Source organism: Scyliorhinus torazame, chromosome 7 (genome assembly GCF_047496885.1).
Source record: "Scyliorhinus torazame isolate Kashiwa2021f chromosome 7, sScyTor2.1, whole genome shotgun sequence".
NCBI lineage: Eukaryota > Metazoa > Chordata > Chondrichthyes > Carcharhiniformes > Scyliorhinidae > Scyliorhinus > Scyliorhinus torazame.
The window spans coordinates 267335124-267351901 of NC_092713.1; the positions used below are offsets into that span (position 1 = coordinate 267335124).

General features: G+C 58.8%; 1 protein-coding gene across 2 annotated transcripts in view; it reads left to right on the forward strand.

Annotated features, from left to right (window-relative positions):
- Positions 1 to 16778, forward strand: part of LOC140427021 (cyclin-dependent kinase-like 3) — a 325265-nt gene that overhangs the window by 77351 nt on the left and 231136 nt on the right. For both annotated transcript variants that reach the window (XM_072512424.1, XM_072512425.1), the window contains exon 2: positions 15273 to 15465. In XM_072512424.1, the coding sequence (XP_072368525.1) occupies positions 15298 to 15465 (168 nt within the window). In that variant the 5' untranslated portion in view covers positions 15273 to 15297. The remainder of the gene's footprint in view (positions 1 to 15272; positions 15466 to 16778) is intronic.

The window sequence follows — 16778 nt, forward strand, 5'->3', positions numbered from 1 at the left end:
CGGTGCTTTCCCCTCGCTCGGTGCTTTCTCCCCTCTCGGTGCTTTCTCCCCGCTCGGTGCTTTCCCCTCGCTCGGTGCTTTCTCCTCGCTCGGTGCTTTCTCCCCTCTCGGTGCTTTCTCCCCTCTCGGTGCTTTCTCCCCTCTCGGTGCTTTCTCCTCGCTCGGTGCTTTCTCCCCGCTCGGTGCTTTCTCCTCGCTCGGTGCTTTCCCCTCGCTCGGTGCTTTCCCCTCGCTCGGTGCTTTCCCCTAGCTCGGTGCTTTCTCCTCGCTCGGTGCTTTCTCCCCTCTCGGTGCTTTCTCCCCTCTCGGTGCTTTCTCCCCTCTCGGTACTTTCTCCCCGCTCTGTGCTTTCTCCCCTCTCGGTGCTTTCTCCCCTCTCGGTACTTTCTCCCCGCTCGGTGCTTTCTCCCCTCTCGGTACTTTCTCCTCGCTCGGTGCTTTTTCCCCTCTCGGTGCTTTCTCCCCTCTCGGTACTTTCTCCTCGCTCGGTGCTTTCCCCTCGCTCGGTGCTTTCTCCTCGCTCGGTGCTTTCCCCCCTCTCGGTGCTTTCTCCCCTCTCGGTGCTTTCTCCCCTCTCGGTGCTTTCTCCCCTCTCGGTACTTTCTCCCCTCTCGGTGCTTTCTCCTCGCTCGGTGCTTTCCCCTCGCTCGGTGCTTTCTCCCCTCTCGGTGCTTTCTCCCCGCTCGGTGCTTTCTCCCCGCTCGGTGCTTTCTCCTCGCTCGGTGCTTTCTCCCCTCTCGGTGCTTTCTCCCCGCTCGGTGCTTTCTCCCCGCTCGGTGCTTTCTCCCCGCTCGGTGCTTTCTCCTCGCTCGGTGCTTTCCCCTCGCTCGGTGCTTTCTCCCCGCTCGGTGCTTTCCCCGCGCTCGGTGCTTTCTCCCCGCTCGGTGCTTTCTCCCCGCTCGGTGCTTTCTCCCCTCTCGGTGCTTTCTCCCCTCTCGGTACTTTCTCCCCGCTCGGTGCTTTCTCCTCGCTCGGTGCTTTCCCCTCGCTCGGTGCTTTCTCCCCGCTCGGTGCTTTCTCCTCGCTCGGTGCTTTCTCCCCTCTCGGTGCTTTCTCCCCGCTCGGTGCTTTCTCCCCGCTCGGTGCTTTCTCCTCGCTCGGTGCTTTCCCCTCGCTCGGTGCTTTCTCCCCTCTCGGTGCTTTCTCCCCGCTCGGTGCTTTCTCCCCGCTCGGTGCTTTCTCCTCGCTCGGTGCTTTCCCCTCGCTCGGTGCTTTCCCCTCGCTCGGTGCTTTCTCCCCTCTCGGTGCTTTCTCCCCTCTCGGTGCTTTCTCCCCTCTCGGTACTTTCTCCCCGCTCGGTGCTTTTTCCCCTCTCGGTGCTTTCTCCCCTCTCGGTACTTTCTCCTCGCTCGGTGCTTTCCCCTCGCTCGGTGCTTTCTCCTCGCTCGGTGCTTTCCCCCCACTCGGTGCTTTCTCCCCTCTCGGTGCTTTCTCCCCTCTCGGTGCTTTCTCCCCTCTCGGTACTTTCCCCCTCTCGGTGCTTTCTCCCCTCTCGGTGCTTTCTCCCCTCTCGGTACTTTCTCCCCGCTCGGTGCTTTCTCCTCGCTCGGTGCTTTCCCCTCGCTCGGTGCTTTCTCCCCTCTCGGTGCTTTCTCCCCTCTCGGTGCTTTCTCCCCGCTCGGTGCTTTCTCCCCGCTCGGTGCTTTCTCCTCGCTCGGTGCTTTCTCCTCGCTCGGTGCTTTCTCCCCTCTCGGTGCTTTCTCCCCGCTCGGTGCTTTCTCCTCGCTCGGTGCTTTCTCCCCTCTCGGTGCTTTCTCCCCGCTCGGTGCTTTCTCCCCGCTCGGTGCTTTCTCCCCGCTCGGTGCTTTCTCCTCGCTCGGTGCTTTCCCCTCGCTCGGTGCTTTCTCCCCGCTCGGTGCTTTCCCCGCGCTCGGTGCTTTCTCCCCGCTCGGTGCTTTCTCCTCGCTCGGTGCTTTCTCCCCTCTCGGTGCTTTCTCCCCTCTCGGTGCTTTCTCCCCTCTCGGTGCTTTCTCCTCGCTCGGTGCTTTCTCCCCTCTCGGTGCTTTCTCCCCTCTCGGTGCTTTCTCCCCGCTCGGTGCTTTCTCCCCTCTCGGTGCTTTCTCCCCTCTCGGTGCTTTCTCCCTTCTCGGTGCTTTCTCCTCGCTCGGTGCTTTTTCCCTTCTCGGTGCTTTCTCCTCGCTCGGTGCTTTCTCCCCGCTCGGTGCTTTCCCCTCGCTCGGTGCTTTCACCCCGCTCGGTGCTTTCCCCCGCTCGGTGCTTTCCCCCGCTCGGTGCTTTCACCCCGCTCGGTGCTTTCACCTCGCTCGGTGCTTTCTCCTCGCTCAGTGCTTTCCCCCGCTCGGTGCTTTCCCGTGCTCGGTGCTTTCCCCCTGCTCGGTGCTTTCCCTCCACTCGGTGCTTTCCCCCGCTCGGTGCTTTCCCCTCGCTCGTTGCTTTCCCCCGCTCGGTGCTTTCTCCCCGCTCGGTGCTTTCTCCTCGCTCGGTGCTTTCCCCCCGCTCGGTACTTTCCCCTCGCTCGGTGCTTTCCCCCCGCTCGGTGCTTTCCCTCCACTCGGTCCTTTCCCCTCGCTCGGTGCTTTCCCCCCGCTCGTTGCTTTCCCCCGATCGGTGCTTTCTCCCCGCTCGGTGCTTTCCCCCTGCTCGGTGCTTTCCCCCGCTCGGTGCTTTCTCCCCGCTCGGTGCTTTCCCCCGCTCGGTGCTTTCCCCCGCCCGGTGCTTTCCCGACGCGGTGCTCAGTGCTTTCCCCACTCGGTGCTTGCTGCCTTCCCCCGCTCGGTGCTTTCCCCCCACTCGGTGCTTTTCCGCCAAAGAACAAAGAAAAATTACAGCACAAGAACAGGCCCTTCGGCCCTCCAAGCCTGCGCCAATCCAGATCCCCTATCTAAAACTGTCGCCTATTTTCTAAGGATCTGTATCCCTCTGCTCCCTGCCCAATCATGTTTCTGTCTAGATACATCTTAAATGGTGCTATCGTGCCCGCCTCTACCATCTCCGCCGGCAATGCGTTCCAGGCACCCACCACCCTCTGCGTAACGAACTTTCCACGCATATCTCCCTTAAACTTTTCCCCTCTCACCTTGAACTCATGACCCCTACTAATTGAGTCCCCCAGTCTGGAAAAAGCTTCTTGCTATCCACCCTGTCTATACCTCACATGATTTTGTAGACCTCAATGAGGTCCCCCCTCAACCTCCGTCTTTCTAATGAAAATAACCCTAATCTACTCAACCTCTCTTCATAGCTAACGCCCTCCATACTAGGCAACATCCTAGTGAACCTCCTCTGCACCTTCTCCAAAGCATCCACATCCTTTTGGTCATGTGGTAACTGTACGCAGTATTCCAAACGTGGCCGAACCAAAATCTTATACAACTGTAACATGACCTGCCAACTCTTGTACTCAATACCCCTTCCAATGAAGGAAAGCATGCCGTATGCCTCCTTGACCATTCGATCGACCTGCGCAACCACCTTCAGGGTACAATGGACCTGAACACCCAGATCTCTGTACATCAATTTTTCCCAGAGCTTTTTCATTTACAGTATAGTTCGCTTTTGAATTGGGTCTTCCAAAATGCATCACCTCGCATTTGCTCGGATTGAACTCCATCTGCCATTTCTCCGCCCAACTCTCCAATCTATATATTTGCTGCTCTATTCTCTGACAGTCCCCTTCACCATCTGCTACTCCACCAATTTTAGTGCTTTCTCCCCTCTCGGTGCTTTCTCCTCGCTCGGTGCTTTCTCCCCGCTCGGTGCTTTCCCCTCGCTCGGTGCTTTCCCCTCGCTCGGTGCTTTCTCCTCGCTCGGTGCTTTCCCCTCGCTCGGTGCTTTCCCCTCGCTCGGTGCTTTCTCCTCGCTCGGTGCTTTCCCCTCGCTCGGTGCTTTCTCCTCGCTCGGTGCTTTCCCCTCGCTCGGTGCTTTCTCCCCGCTCGGTGCTTTCTCCTCGCTCGGTGCTTTCCCCTCGCTCGGTGCTTTCCCCTCGCTCGGTGCTTTCTCCCCGCTCGGTGCTTTCTCCTCGCTCGGTGCTTTCTCCTCGCTCGGTGCTTTCCCCTCGCTCGGTGCTTTCCCCTCGCTCGGTGCTTTCTCCTCGCTCGGTGCTTTCCCCTCGCTCGGTGCTTTCTCCCCGCTCGGTGCTTTCTCCTCGCTCGGTGCTTTCCCCTCGCTCGGTGCTTTCCCCTCGCTCGGTGCTTTCTCCCCGCTCGGTGCTTTCTCCTCGCTCGGTGCTTTCCCTTCGCTCGGTGCTTTCTCCTCGCTCGGTGCTTTCTCCCCGCTCGGTGCTTTCTCCCTGCTCGGTGCTTTCCCCTCGCTCGGTGCATTCTCCCCTCTCGGTGCTTTCTCCCCTCTCGGTGCTTTCTCCCTTCTCGGTGCTTTCTCCTCGCTCGGTGCTTTTTCCCTTCTCGGTGCTTTCTCCTCGCTCGGTGCTTTCTCCCCGCTCGGTGCTTTCCCCTCGCTCGGTGCTTTCACCCCGCTCGGTGCTTTCCCCCGCTCGGTGCTTTCCCCCGCTCGGTGCTTTCACCCCGCTCGGTGCTTTCACCTCGCTCGGTGCTTTCTCCTCGCTCAGTGCTTTCCCCCGCTCGGTGCTTTCCCGTGCTCGGTGCTTTCCCCCTGCTCGGTGCTTTCCCTCCACTCGGTGCTTTCCCCCGCTCGGTGCTTTCCCCTCGCTCGTTGCTTTCCCCCGCTCGGTGCTTTCTCCCCGCTCGGTGCTTTCTCCTCGCTCGGTGCTTTCCCCCCGCTCGGTACTTTCCCCTCGCTCGGTGCTTTCCCCCCGCTCGGTGCTTTCCCTCCACTCGGTCCTTTCCCCTCGCTCGGTGCTTTCCCCCCGCTCGTTGCTTTCCCCCGATCGGTGCTTTCTCCCCGCTCGGTGCTTTCCCCCTGCTCGGTGCTTTCCCCCGCTCGGTGCTTTCTCCCCGCTCGGTGCTTTCCCCCGCTCGGTGCTTTCCCCCGCCCGGTGCTTTCCCGACGCGGTGCTCAGTGCTTTCCCCACTCGGTGCTTGCTGCCTTCCCCCGCTCGGTGCTTTCCCCCCACTCGGTGCTTTTCCGCCAAAGAACAAAGAAAAATTACAGCACAAGAACAGGCCCTTCGGCCCTCCAAGCCTGCGCCAATCCAGATCCCCTATCTAAAACTGTCGCCTATTTTCTAAGGATCTGTATCCCTCTGCTCCCTGCCCAATCATGTTTCTGTCTAGATACATCTTAAATGGTGCTATCGTGCCCGCCTCTACCATCTCCGCCGGCAATGCGTTCCAGGCACCCACCACCCTCTGCGTAAAGAACTTTCCACGCATATCTCCCTTAAACTTTTCCCCTCTCACCTTGAACTCATGACCCCTACTAATTGAGTCCCCCAGTCTGGAAAAAGCTTCTTGCTATCCACCCTGTCTATACCTCACATGATTTTGTAGACCTCAATGAGGTCCCCCCTCAACCTCCGTCTTTCTAATGAAAATAACCCTAATCTACTCAACCTCTCTTCATAGCTAACGCCCTCCATACCAGGCAACATCCTAGTGAACCTCCTCTGCACCTTCTCCAAAGCATCCACATCCTTTTGGTCATGTGGTAACTGTACGCAGTATTCCAAACGTGGCCGAACCAAAATCTTACACAACTGTAACATGACCTGCCAACTCTTGTACTCAATACCCCTTCCAATGAAGGAAAGCATGCCGTATGCCTCCTTGACCATTCGATCGACCTGCGCAACCACCTTCAGGGTACAATGGACCTGAACACCCAGATCTCTGTACATCAATTTTTCCCAGAGCTTTTTCATTTACAGTATAGTTCGCTCTTGAATTGGGTCTTCCAAAATGCATCACCTCGCATTTGCTCGGATTGAACTCCATCTGCCATTTCTCCGCCCAACTCTCCAATCTATATATTTGCTGCTGTATTCTCTGACAGTCCCCTTCACCATCTGCTACTCCACCAATTTTAGTGCTTTCTCCCCTCTCGGTGCTTTCTCCTCGCTCGGTGCTTTCTCCCCGCTCGGTGCTTTCCCCTCGCTCGGTGCTTTCCCCTCGCTCGGTGCTTTCTCCTCGCTCGGTGCTTTCCCCTCGCTCGGTGCTTTCTCCTCGCTCGGTGCTTTCCCCTCGCTCGGTGCTTTCTCCCCGCTCGGTGCTTTCTCCTCGCTCGGTGCTTTCCCCTCGCTCGGTGCTTTCCCCTCGCTCGGTGCTTTCTCCCCGCTCGGTGCTTTCTCCTCGCTCGGTGCTTTCTCCTCGCTCGGTGCTTTCCCCTCGCTCGGTGCTTTCCCCTCGCTCGGTGCTTTCTCCTCGCTCGGTGCTTTCCCCTCGCTCGGTGCTTTCTCCCCGCTCGGTGCTTTCTCCTCGCTCGGTGCTTTCCCCTCGCTCGGTGCTTTCCCCTCGCTCGGTGCTTTCTCCCCGCTCGGTGCTTTCTCCTCGCTCGGTGCTTTCCCTTCGCTCGGTGCTTTCTCCTCGCTCGGTGCTTTCTCCCCGCTCGGTGCTTTCTCCCTGCTCGGTGCTTTCCCCTCGCTCGGTGCATTCTCCCCTCTCGGTGCTTTCTCCCCGCTCGGTGCTTTCCCCTCGCTCGGTGCTTTCCCCTCGCTCGGTGCTTTCTCCTCGCTCGGTGCTTTCTCCTCGCTCGGTGCTTTCCCCTCGCTCGGTGCTTTCCCCTCGCTCGGTGCTTTCCCCTCGCTCGGTGCTTTCCCCTCGCTCGGTGCTTTCTCCCCTCTCGGTGCTTTCTCCCCGCTCGGTGCTTTCTCCTCGCTCGGTGCTTTCTCCTCGCTCGGTGCTTTATCCTCGCTCGGTGCTTTCCCCTCGCTCGGTGCTTTCCCCTCGCTCGGTGCTTTCTCCCCGCTCGGTGCTTTCCCCTCGCTCGGTGCTTTCCCCTCGCTCGGTGCTTTCTCCCCGCTCGGTGCTTTCTCCTCGCTCGGTGCTTTCCCTTCGCTCGGTGCTTTCTCCTCGCTCGGTGCTTTCTCCCCGCTCGGTGCTTTCTCCCTGCTCGGTGCTTTCCCCTCGCTCGGTGCATTCTCCCCTCTCGGTGCTTTCTCCCCGCTCGGTGCTTTCCCCTCGCTCGGTGCTTTCCCCTCGCTCGGTGCTTTCTCCTCGCTCGGTGCTTTCTCCTCGCTCGGTGCTTTCCCCTCGCTCGGTGCTTTCCCCTCGCTCGGTGCTTTCCCCTCGCTCGGTGCTTTCCCCTCGCTCGGTGCTTTCTCCCCTCTCGGTGCTTTCTCCCCGCTCGGTGCTTTCTCCTCGCTCGGTGCTTTCTCCTCGCTCGGTGCTTTATCCTCGCTCGGTGCTTTCCCCTCGCTCGGTGCTTTCCCCTCGCTCGGTGCTTTCTCCCCGCTCGGTGCTTTCCCCTCGCTCGGTGCTTTCCCCTCGCTCGGTGCTTTCTCCCCGCTCGGTGCTTTCTCCCCGCTCGGTGCTTTCTCCTCGCTCGGTGCTTTCCCCTCGCTCGGTGCTTTCTCCCCGCTCGGTGCTTTCTCCTCGCTCGGTGCTTTCTCCTCGCTCGGTGCTTTCCCCTCGCTCGGTGCTTTCCCCTCGCTCGGTGCTTTCCCCTCGCTCGGTGCTTTCTCCCCTCTCGGTGCTTTCCCCTCGCTCGGTGCTTTCTCCTTGCTCGGTGCTTTCCCCTCGCTCGATGCTTTCCCCTCGCTCGGTGCTTTCTCCCCGCTCGGTGCTTTCTCCCCGCTCGGTGCTTTCCCCTCGCTCGGTGCTTTCTCCTCGCTCGGTGCTTTCTCCTCGCTCGGTGCTTTCTCCTCGCTCGGTGCTTTCTCCCCGCTCGGTGCTTTCCCCTCGCTCGGTGCTTTCCCCTCGCTCGGTGCTTTCCCCTCGCTCGGTGCTTTCTCCTCGCTCGGTGCTTTCTCCCCGCTCGGTGCTTTCTCCCCGCTCGGTGCTTTCCCCTCGCTCGGTGCTTTCTCCTCGCTCGGTGCTTTCTCCTCGCTCGGTGCTTTCACCCCGCTCGGTGCTTTCCCCTCGCTCGGTGCTTTCACCCCGCTCGGTGCTTTCTCCCCGCTCGGTGCTTTCTCCCCGCTCGGTGCTTTCTCCTCGCTCGGTGCTTTCTCCTCGCTCGGTGCTTTCCCCTCGCTCGGTGCTTTCCCCTCTCTCGGTGCTTTCCCCTCGCTCGGTGCTTTCTCCCCGCTCGGTGCTTTCCCCTCGCTCGGGGCTTTCTCCTCGCTCGGTGCTTTCTCCTCGCTCGGTGCTTTCCCCTCGCTCGGTGCTTTCCCCTCTCTCGGTGCTTTCTCCTCGCTCGGTGCTTTCACCTCGCTCGGTGCTTTCTCCCCGCTCGGTGCTTTCCCCTCGCTCGGGGCTTTCCCCTCGCTCGGTGCTTTCTCCTCGCTCGGTGCTTTCTCCTCGCTCGGTGCTTTCACCCCGCTCGGTGCTTTCTCCTCGCTCGGTGCTTTCTCCTCGCTCGGTGCTTTCCCCTCGCTCGGTGCTTTCCCCTCTCTCGGTGCTTTCCCCTCGCTCGGTGCTTTCTCCCCGCTCGGTGCTTTCCCCTCGCTCGGGGCTTTCCCCTCGCTCGGTGCTTTCTCCTCGCTCGGTGCTTTCTCCTCGCTCGGTGCTTTCACCCCGCTCGGTGCTTTCTCCTCGCTCGGTGCTTTCTCCTCGCTCGGTGCTTTCCCCTCGCTCGGTGCTTTCCCCTCTCTCGGGGCTTTCTCCTCGCTCGGTGCTTTCTCCTCGCTCGGTGCTTTCCCCTCGCTCGGTGCTTTCCCCTCTCTCGGTGCTTTCCCCCGCTCGGTGCTTTCTCCCCGCTCGGTGCTTTCTCCCCGCTCGGTGCTTTCTCCTCGCTCGGTGCTTTCCCCTCGCTGGGTGCTTTCTCCCCGCTTGGTGCTTTCTCCCCGCTCGGTGCTTTCCCCCCTCTCGGTGCTTTCTCCCCGCTCGGTGCTTTCTCCTCGCTAGGTGCTTTCTCCCCGCTCGGTGCTTTCCCCTCGCTGGGTGCTTTCCCCCCTCTCGGTGCTTTCTCCTCGCTCGGTGCTTTCTCCTCACGCGGTGCTTTCTCCTCGCTCGGTGCTTTCCCCTCGCTCGGTGCTTTCCCCTCGCTGGGTGCTTTCTCCCCGCTCGGTGCTTTCTCCTCGCTCGGTGCTTTCCCCTCGCTCGGTGCTTTCTCCCCGCTCGGTGCTTTCTCCCCGCTCGGTGCTTTCCCCTCGCTCGGTGCTTTCCCCTCGCTCGGTGCTTTCTCCCCTCTCGGTGCTTTCTCCCCGCTCGGTGCTTACTCCCCGCTCGGTGCTTTCTCCCCGCTCGGTGCTTTCCCCCCTCTCGGTGCTTTCTCCCCGCTCGGTGCTTTCCCCTCGCTCGGTGCTTTCTCCCCGCTCGGTGCTTTCCCCTCGCTCGGTGCTTTCTCCCCTCTCGGTGCTTTCTCCCCGCTCGGTGCTTTCTCCCCGCTTGGTGCTTTCTCCTCGCTCGGTGCTTTCCCCTCGCTGGGTGCTTTCTCCCCGCTCGGTGCTTTCCCCCCTCTCGGTGCTTTCTCCTCGCTCGGTGCTTTCTCCTCGCTCGGTGCTTTCTCCTCGCTCGGTGCTTTCCCCTCGCTCGGTGCTTTCCCCTCGCTGGGTGCTTTCTCCCCTCTCGGTGCTTTCTCCCCGCTTGGTGCTTTCTCCTCGCTCGGTGCTTTCTCCCCGCTCGGTGCTTTCTCCTCGCTCGGTGCTTTCCCCTCGCTCGGTGCTTTCCCCTCGCTGGGTGCTTTCTCCCCTCTCGGTGCTTTCTCCCCGCTTGGTGCTTTCTCCCCGCTCGGTGCTTTCTCCTCGCTCGGTGCTTTCTCCTCGCTCGGTGCTTTCCCCTCGCTCGGTGCTTTCCCCTCGCTCGGTGCTTTCTCCCCTCTCGGTGCTTTCTCCCCGCTCGGTGCTTTCTCCCCGCTCGGTGCTTTCTCCCCGCTTGGTGCTTTCTCCTCGCTCGGTGCTTTCCCCTCGCTCGGTGCTTTCTCCTCGCTCGGTGCTTTCTCCCCGTTCGGTGCTTTCTCCCCGCTCGGTGCTTTCTCCTCGCTCGGTGCTTTCTCCCCGCTCGGTGCTTTCCCCTCGCTCGGTGCTTTCCCCTCGCTCGGTGCTTTCTCCCCGCTCGGTGCTTTCTCCCCGCTCGGTGCTTTCTCCTCGCTCGGTGCTTTCTCCCCGCTCGGTGCTTTCCCCTCGCTCGGTGCTTTCCCCTCGCTCGGTGCTTTCTCCCCGCTCGGTGCTTTCTCCCCGCTCGGTGCTTTCTCCCCGCTCGGTGCTTTCTCCCCTCTCGGTACTTTCTCCTCGCTCGGTGCTTTCCCCTCGCTCGGTGCTTTCCCCTCGCTCGGTGCTTTCTCCCCGCTCGGTGCTTTCCCCTCGCTCGGTGCTTTCTCCCTGCTCGGTGCTTTCTCCCCGTTCGGTGCTTTCTCCCCGCTCGGTGCTTTCCCCTCGCTCTGTGCTTTCTCCCCGCTGCGCGTGGCCTGCGTGTCGATGACGGGCCACTCCGCGACCATCCCCTCTGCTGCACCGGCAACTTCTGCATCTGTAGCCACTGTGGGCCGTCTGACTCTCCGCTGCCGGATGGAAAACTCCAGAGCTGCGGCTCCAACCACGGCAGTAAAAATCGCTGTCTGGTTGGCATACATGGTGACCTGCAGGAGGGTGGTGGGGGGCAGAGAAACGACATGTTACACCAATGTTCTTACACACCTCGCCAGCCGGGTTGCATGGGAACCCTGTGTGTCCCGGTTGCCTGGTCGCGCTGCAGACACGCAGACAGCCTAACACCTGGTCACTGTCTGCGCCCAACGATCAGTTCACACCGTACTGCTCACATCAGTCACACGCAACCTGCGGCCGTGTCCTCGTCACCGTCCTTCCATATCAGGGCGGCTGACATGTGGCATCCGCGGATGGACAATACCATCCACACTCTCCCTCATCCCCCCTCCCACCTGCACGCCGCTCCCTCATCCCCCCTCCCACCTGCAAGCCGCTCCCTCATCCCCCCCCACCTGCACACTCTCCCTCATCCCCCCTCCCACCTGCACACTCTCCCTCATCCCCCCTCCCACCTGCACACTCTCCCTCACCCCCTCCCACCTGCACACTCTCCCTCATCCCCCTCCCACCTGCACTCTCCGTCATCCCCCCTCCCACCTGAACACTCTCCCTCATCCCCCCTCCCACCTGCACACCCTCCCTCATCCCCCCCCCACCTGCACACTCTCCCTCATCCCCCCTCCCACCTGCACACGCTCCGTCATCCCCCCTCCCACCTGCACACTCTCCCTCATCCCCCCTCCCACCTGCACACTCTCCCTCATCCCCCCTCCCACCTGCACACTCTCCCTCATCCCCCCCCCACCTGCACACTCTCCCTCATCCCCCCTCCCACCTGCACACTCTCCCTCACCCCCCTCCCACCTGCACACACTCCCTCATCCCCCCTCCCACCTGCACACTCTCCCTCATCCCCCCTCTCATCTGCACACTCTCCCTCATCCCCGCTCCCACCTGCATACTTTCCCTCATCCCCCCCTCCCACCTACACACTCTCCCTCATCCCCCCCTCCCACCTGCACACTCTCCCTCATCCCCCCTCCCACCTGCACACTCTCCCTCATTCCCCCCTCCCACCTGCACACTCTCCCCGCCCCCCCTCCCACCTGCACACGCTCCGTCATCCCCCCTCCCACCTGCACACTCTCCCTCATTCCCCCCTCCCACCTGCACATTCTCCCTCATCCCCCTTCCCACCTGCACACTCTCCCTCATCCCCCCTCCCACCTGCACACTCTCCCTCATTCCCCCCTCCCACCTGCACATTCTCCCTCATCCCCCTTCCCACCTGCACACTCTCCCTCACCCCCCCTCCCACCTGCACACTCTCCCCGCCCCCCCTCCCTCCCACTTGCACACTCTCCCTCACCCCCCCCCACCTGCACACTCTCCCTCACCCCCCCTCCCACCTGCACACTCTCCCCGCCCCCCCTCCCTCCCACCTGCACACTCTCCCTCACCCCCCCTCCCACCTGCACACTCTCCCCGCCCCCCCTCCCTCCCACCTGCACACTCTCCCTCACCCCCCCCACCTGCACACTCTCCCTCACCCCATCTCCCACCTGCACACTCTCCCTCACCCCCACCTCCCACCTGCACACTCTCCCCGCCCCCCCTCCCACCTGCACACTCTCCCTCACCCCCCCTCCCACCTGCACACTCTCCCTCATCCCCCTTCCCACCTGCACACTCTCCCTCACCCCCACCTCCCACCTGCACACTCTCCCTCATCCCCCTCTCCCACCTGCACACTCTCCCCCCCCCCTCCCTCCCACCTGCACACTCTCCCCCCCCCCTCCCACCTGCACACTCTCCCCGCCCCCCCCCTCCCTCCCACCTGCACACTCTCCCTCACCCCCCTCCCACCTGCACACTCTCCCTCACCCCATCTCCCACCTGCACACTCTCCCTCACCCCCACCTCCCACCTGCACACTCTCCCTCACCCCCCTCCCACCTGCACACTCTCCCTCACCCCATCTCCCACCTGCACACTCTCCCTCACCCCATCTCCCACCTGCACACTCTCCCTCACCCCCACCTCCCACCTGCACACTCTCCCTCATCCCCCTTCCCACCTGCACACTCTCCCTCATCCCCCTTCCCACCTGCACACTCTTCCTCATCCCCTTCCCACCTGCACACTCTCCCTCACCCCCACCTGCCACCTGCACACTCTCCCTCATCCCCCCCTCCCACCTGCACACTCTCCCCGCCCCCCCCTCCCTCCCACCTGCACACTCTCCCCCCCCCCCTCCCACCTGCACACTCTCCCCGCCCCCCCCTCCCTCCCACCTGCACACTCTCCCCGCCCCCCCCCTCCCTCCCACCTGCACACTCTCCCCCCCCCTCCCACCTGCACACTCTCCCGCACCCCCCCTTTGGCCGCAGCCTTCTCGGTTAAGCCGACCCGGTCTCCAGGAGCTGCGGAACAGTCGGCTCACCTCCTCCCTGCTCAGCATCAGCCAGCACGACTGGCTGACGACTTTAAAAAGCAGGTGTCACCCGTGACGCCGTGAACTGGGGTCACGCCGTCGGGACTTCGGCCCATCCGGGCCTGAGAATAGCAGGGGTGCTGGAGAATCGCCATTTTGGGTGTCTCGGGCGATTCTCCGGCCTGCGCAGCGCGGAACTTGACGGGGCCGTTCTCACTGCTTGGCCACGTCGGACCGGCGTCGCGGGAAAATTTGGCGGCCCAAGCGATTCTCCCAACCGGTGCGGGAGTGGAGTATCGCGCCCAAGATGCACATTGGGGAATATCCATTTTTTTTAAAACAACCTCCAGTCCTGATTGCAGACTGACCTTCTTGATTCTCACAGTCTTGATCTTCAGTTGGTTTGACAGTCGTGACTTTTCAATCAGTCTGGTTTAGACAATTCCAGCTTTAACCTCAAAATTGTCTAAATGTTTAATAATTAGAAACTCCAGTCGCAGTATTCCAAACAAATGAGGCAAGCACAATCAAGCCAACACTTGGATTGAAATGTTAACTGCAGTTTGAAATAGTGACAGTTAGAGGGCGGGATTCTCCGGTCTCCAACGGCGAAATCGCGTTTGGCGATTGGCCGGATAATCCCCGTTTGCGACGAAATCAGGGGTGGTACCACTTCTGCGATGCTCCACTCCCTACAAACTGCCGTACTCTAGGAGCACACTGCACTCAGGACATTACCTGAGCCCCCCACCCCCCCAATGCTCCGCCCCCGATGGGCCGAATTCCCGATGCCGTTGGTCGCGGGTGGTATTTTGTTTTCGGGAACTTGTCGTGGCGGCTGTGGACTGAGTCGGGGAGAGACGATCTGCGGGCAGGGGGGACTTTGGCAGGGGCTGGAGACACTGGTGGGGGGTGGTCCAGGGGTGGCGAGTCTGGCCAAAGGGGGTCACTATTTGGCAGGCCGGGTCCGCGCGTGGCCCGGCACCATGTTGCACGGCACGGCAGCTGCAGCCCGCCGTCATGCACACGCGTGGCCACTGACCTGGCAATTCTCCGGTCGTATCGGCAGCTAGTGCCGGGTGCTCTATGCTGCGTGCCTGCTAGCCCCCCCATCAGACGGAGGATCGGTGGCTATTTTGTGCCGATTTTTCGGTCGTAGAACGCCACCGTTCCCACGCCGGTGTCAGGACATGGTCTCCAAATCGGAGAATCCAGCCCAATATTTGCAGCAACGTGATTCGTGTTTTACAGCATGGATCACACACAAGCGTTCTTACAACATGTTTAATTACTGCAGGACAACAATCTACAACATGAATAAAATGTTGAATTATGGCGCAAAAACACAGGCCATCACGCATAATTGTAAAGTCTGGTCAGATGACGCTGAACATTGTGTTTATTTTTCCCCACCAGTACCTAATAAAGACAGTTGGTCCCAAAAGCAGGGAGAGCAACAAGACTGATTCTTGGCCTCATTGTGCAGGAAAAAAATGGAGTTTGGTTTCTCATTCCGACATATGTGCTCTGCCCTTGGCTCATCGTCTGTTGATGCTTCAGCCTGAGCGATTTTCTTGGCAGTTTTTTCAGTGGTGATACGACATTTCCACTTTCAGGGGCAGGGCGTGGCCCCAAGTCTACCTCAGCCAGAATGGGAATCAAACCCATGCAGTCAGTGTTATCTTGAAACAACACACTAGCCATCGAGTTAACTGAGAGTCTGACCGGCCCCGAGTTTGTTTTTTCCAGCCTTGAAAGGAGGTAGCTGAGAGGGATGACATTATAAAGATAGGTGGAAAAGATCTGGAACACAACCTCAAATGAAGCTGTAACATCAGGGCCAACAGACAAAGGTTCAAACAAGTGGAAGGTAAATTTACATTTGATATCAGGAACCTCTTCACGTAAACTGATTAACAAGTGAAGTGGGGTAGAGGATGATGGTTTAAGGGATTCTGTAATGGAGGCTCTGGATGGATGAGGTAAATTGCTTTCCTCAACCATAGCAATTTTGTGAGTAGCTGTGCTGATGGGGAAGCAGAGAGCAAAAGCAAGGTGTCTGTCCTTGAAAGAGGAATGAAATCAGTAAATAAGGCTATCTTATACACTGGCCAGTGGACAATGAAATGAAGGACATGCTCTTATGCTTCTGCCAATTTTACTGTGAGAACAGCCATACTCCTTTAAAGAAACATTTACCTTTCAATGCTGGCCGTACAGAACATCTATAGTTCAATGTGGAATGAACTGTCACGGGGAACCCCAGCTTGAAGCTTTTAACTTTGGTCAAAGTTCTCCAGTTCTACAACACCGCAGCTCCCTCTATTAACATTTATTTATTAAACAATAGGAATAGAGTGGCGTTAATAAAATGCATGTTCCATATGTTTTAACTGGATATAATCCAGACTCATAACTAACCACAACATTCTGATACAGGTTTTTTTAAAAATCAGACCCAGGAATGGAAATGTATGAGAATCTAGGACTAGTAGGAGAGGGTACCTATGGATCAGTGATGAAATGCAGGCACAAAGAGACAGGACAAATAGTCGCCATCAAACGATTTCAGGACCGAGATGATGACAGGCTTGTAAAGAAAATTGCTGTCAGAGAAATACGATTCCTGAAGGTAAGAGCATAAGTTATTATCAATTTGGCAGGGGTGGGGTGGGGGGGGGGGGAGTGGAGACTGAGGAGATGGAATATATCATTTAAAGTATTGGGCTGGATTTATTAAAATTTAAATAACATTTCTATAATGGATCAGTGAGTAAGTGCACCATGTGGCATGATATTGAGTCATTTAAAAGAGAAGTGTTCTTGGTCTGTGTTACCAAACGTCTACTGGGACTAAGTGGTGAGTGTTCCAATATCCCTTAATTTTCCTGGGTTAGAGAAGGAAAACATCAGGCAGTAGTTTGGCTTCTTAGAAATAATGCTGCTGCTGAGGACAGAGTTGGAATCTTGGAATCGCAACCTACGACCTGTCTAGTCTGCCCCGTCACTAAGTACCCTGGGAGAGATGTCAGCCTCAGAATGGATATAGGTCTTTGTAAAACTCCCTCAATGCTCAATTGTGCAAGTCTGTTTGGCATGGGACGTGGACATAGTGAACATCATTCCAAATTGTTATCGAGACCTTTCTGCCACATTTGAGGATGGATTCATAGAATCCCTACAGTGTAGAAGGAGGCCATTTGGCCCATTGAGTCTGCACCGACTCTCTGAAATAACACTCTACCCAGGTCCACTCCCCCGCCATCCCACCCTGTCGCCAGAACCAAACCTGCACATCCCTGGACAATAAGGGGCAATTTAGCGTGGCCAATCCACCTAACCTGCACATCTTTGGATTGTGCGAGGAAACCATTGCACCTGGAGGAAACCCACACAGACATAGGGAGAACGTGAAAACTCCTCACACAGTCACCCAAAGGCCGGAATGAACCCGGCCCCTAGAGTCTGAGGCTGCAGTGCTAACCACTGTCACATAGTTGCGTGGGAACTCTGAGTCTTGTAAAGACAGCTGATGGAGCTGCTATCTGGAGGTTGAGGATGAGAATCGGATTGTAAGTTGCTGAGATTGAAGCTTTGTACCTTTGACTGACGGAACCGCTGTAAGTTTATAATGTGTGTGTTCAAAGGTGTTCGCAAAGCTGGTGGCAATGCACTTATATTTTATGGTGAAACATGCATTGTCGCCCAGGTCTCATTCATCAGAATTTTAGCTGAGGATATTTGGGATCAAGTCATCCCAAAATTGCCTGAGAATTGTTTGTGAGCTTGCGTGGCTTTCATTGATTACCAATGACTCTAAGGCCACCATGGTATAAATAATTGGAATGAATTGGGAAGGGTTAGTTCTTGAGTTTGTGGTCATTACGAAAATGTTATCGATGAGAGAAGTTAGAAAAAATTATTTGTGCAGAATGTTTTGGACAA